The sequence below is a fragment of the Felis catus genome, chromosome D1, assembly GCF_018350175.1.
Source record: "Felis catus isolate Fca126 chromosome D1, F.catus_Fca126_mat1.0, whole genome shotgun sequence".
Classification (NCBI taxonomy): Eukaryota; Metazoa; Chordata; class Mammalia; order Carnivora; family Felidae; genus Felis; species Felis catus.
In genome coordinates, this window is record NC_058377.1 from 101,062,279 (window position 1) to 101,063,718 (window position 1,440).

Genomic DNA, 1,440 nt, shown 5'->3' on the forward strand with positions numbered 1-1,440 from the left:
AGAAACACACGCATGGCTGATGATAATTTGACATTGGTTACAGAGTTTATCCTTTTGGGACTGACAGACCGTCCTGAACTGAAAGTGGTCCTCTTTACGCCGTTCCTTCTGATCTACACCATATCTTTGGTGGGGAATATAGGAATGCTCTTTCTAATCCAAATAACTCCCAAACTCCACACACCCATGTATCATTTCCTTAGCTGCCTGTCATTTGTTGATGCCTGTTATTCGTCCGTCTTTGCACCGAAAATGCTGCTCAACTTCTTTGCTGAACGGGAGACAATCTCATTCTCTGCATGCATCGTGCAATATTTTTTCTTTGTGTCACTCCTTACCACTGAGGGCTTCTTGCTGGCGGCAATGGCTTATGACCGCTACGTGGCCATCGTGAACCCTTTACTTTATACAGTGGCGATGACTAAAATAGTTTGTGTTGTCCTGGTCATTGGGTCATGTGTAGGAGGCTTAATCAACTCGTTGACACACACAATTGGCTTGGTGAAATTGTCTTTCTGTGGGCCAAACATCATCAGTCACTTCTTCTGTGACCTTCCCCCACTGTTGAAGCTGTCGTGTTCTGACACGTCCCTGAATGAACTGTTGCTTTTAATCTTTTCTGGAATTATTGCCATCGTCACTTTCTTGACTGTGATGATCTCCTACATCTTCATTGTTGCCGCCATCCTCAGGATCCGCTCAGCAGCAGGAAGACAAAAAGCCTTCTCTACCTGTGCTTCGCATCTAACGGCCGTGACTTTATTCTATGGCTCTATAAGCTTTAGTTACATTCAACCAAGTTCCCAATATTCCTTAGAACAAGAGAAGGTGGTGTCTGTGCTTTATACCTTGGTGATTCCTATGTTAAACCCAATGATTTACAGCCTGAGGAATAAGGAAGTAAAGGATGCCGTGAAAAAGGCTATAGAAATGAAATACTTCCCTTGTTAATTTCACACCATCTGCATCCCAAAATAGCATACAAAGAGGCACTCTGGATAAGAATGTTTATACGAATTTGTTAAAGTTTTGAGCCCACAGGAATCCTAGACTTTATTTAATGGGAACCTATGATTTATAGCAGAAGAAAAATGGCTAGAAGAATGTAACATGTTATAAGAGATATGTCTGGCTATTGTGTAAACAAACCTAAAAACCATAGTAAGATCTAGGCTTTTTATTAGTGGACAATTGAAGACACTTTCATTCCTGCATATGGGTAGAAGTGAGTACATACAAATAGATATACAGACACATAAACACACACACAAATAGATAAATACAAACATAAGATTAATAAGTCATAAAATATATCTTAACTCCATCTTTCTATTAAGCACAGAAATAAGTAATAACTTTCAAAGCAAAAAGTATTGGTACTTGAATTATCCACAAACCTGGCATGTGCGTTTTTTTTTTCTCTCTTTTTTTTAAATGTTT

At 39.2% G+C, this 1,440-nt stretch overlaps 1 protein-coding gene across 1 annotated transcript; it reads left to right on the top strand.

Moving 5' to 3' along the window:
• LOC101101588 (olfactory receptor 1052-like) lies at nucleotides 1-951 on the top strand. Its single transcript, XM_003993334.3, has one exon. The coding sequence runs from the start codon at nucleotides 13-15 to the stop codon at nucleotides 949-951; it is 939 nt and encodes a 312-aa protein (XP_003993383.3). The 5' UTR covers nucleotides 1-12.
• The last annotated feature ends 489 nt before the right edge of the window (nucleotides 952-1,440 follow it).

Excerpts from the sequence above, each read along its gene's own strand:
- LOC101101588 (XM_003993334.3), top strand. The coding sequence starts at position 13 with ATGGCTGATGATAATTTGACATTGGTTACAGAGTTTATCCTTTTGGGA.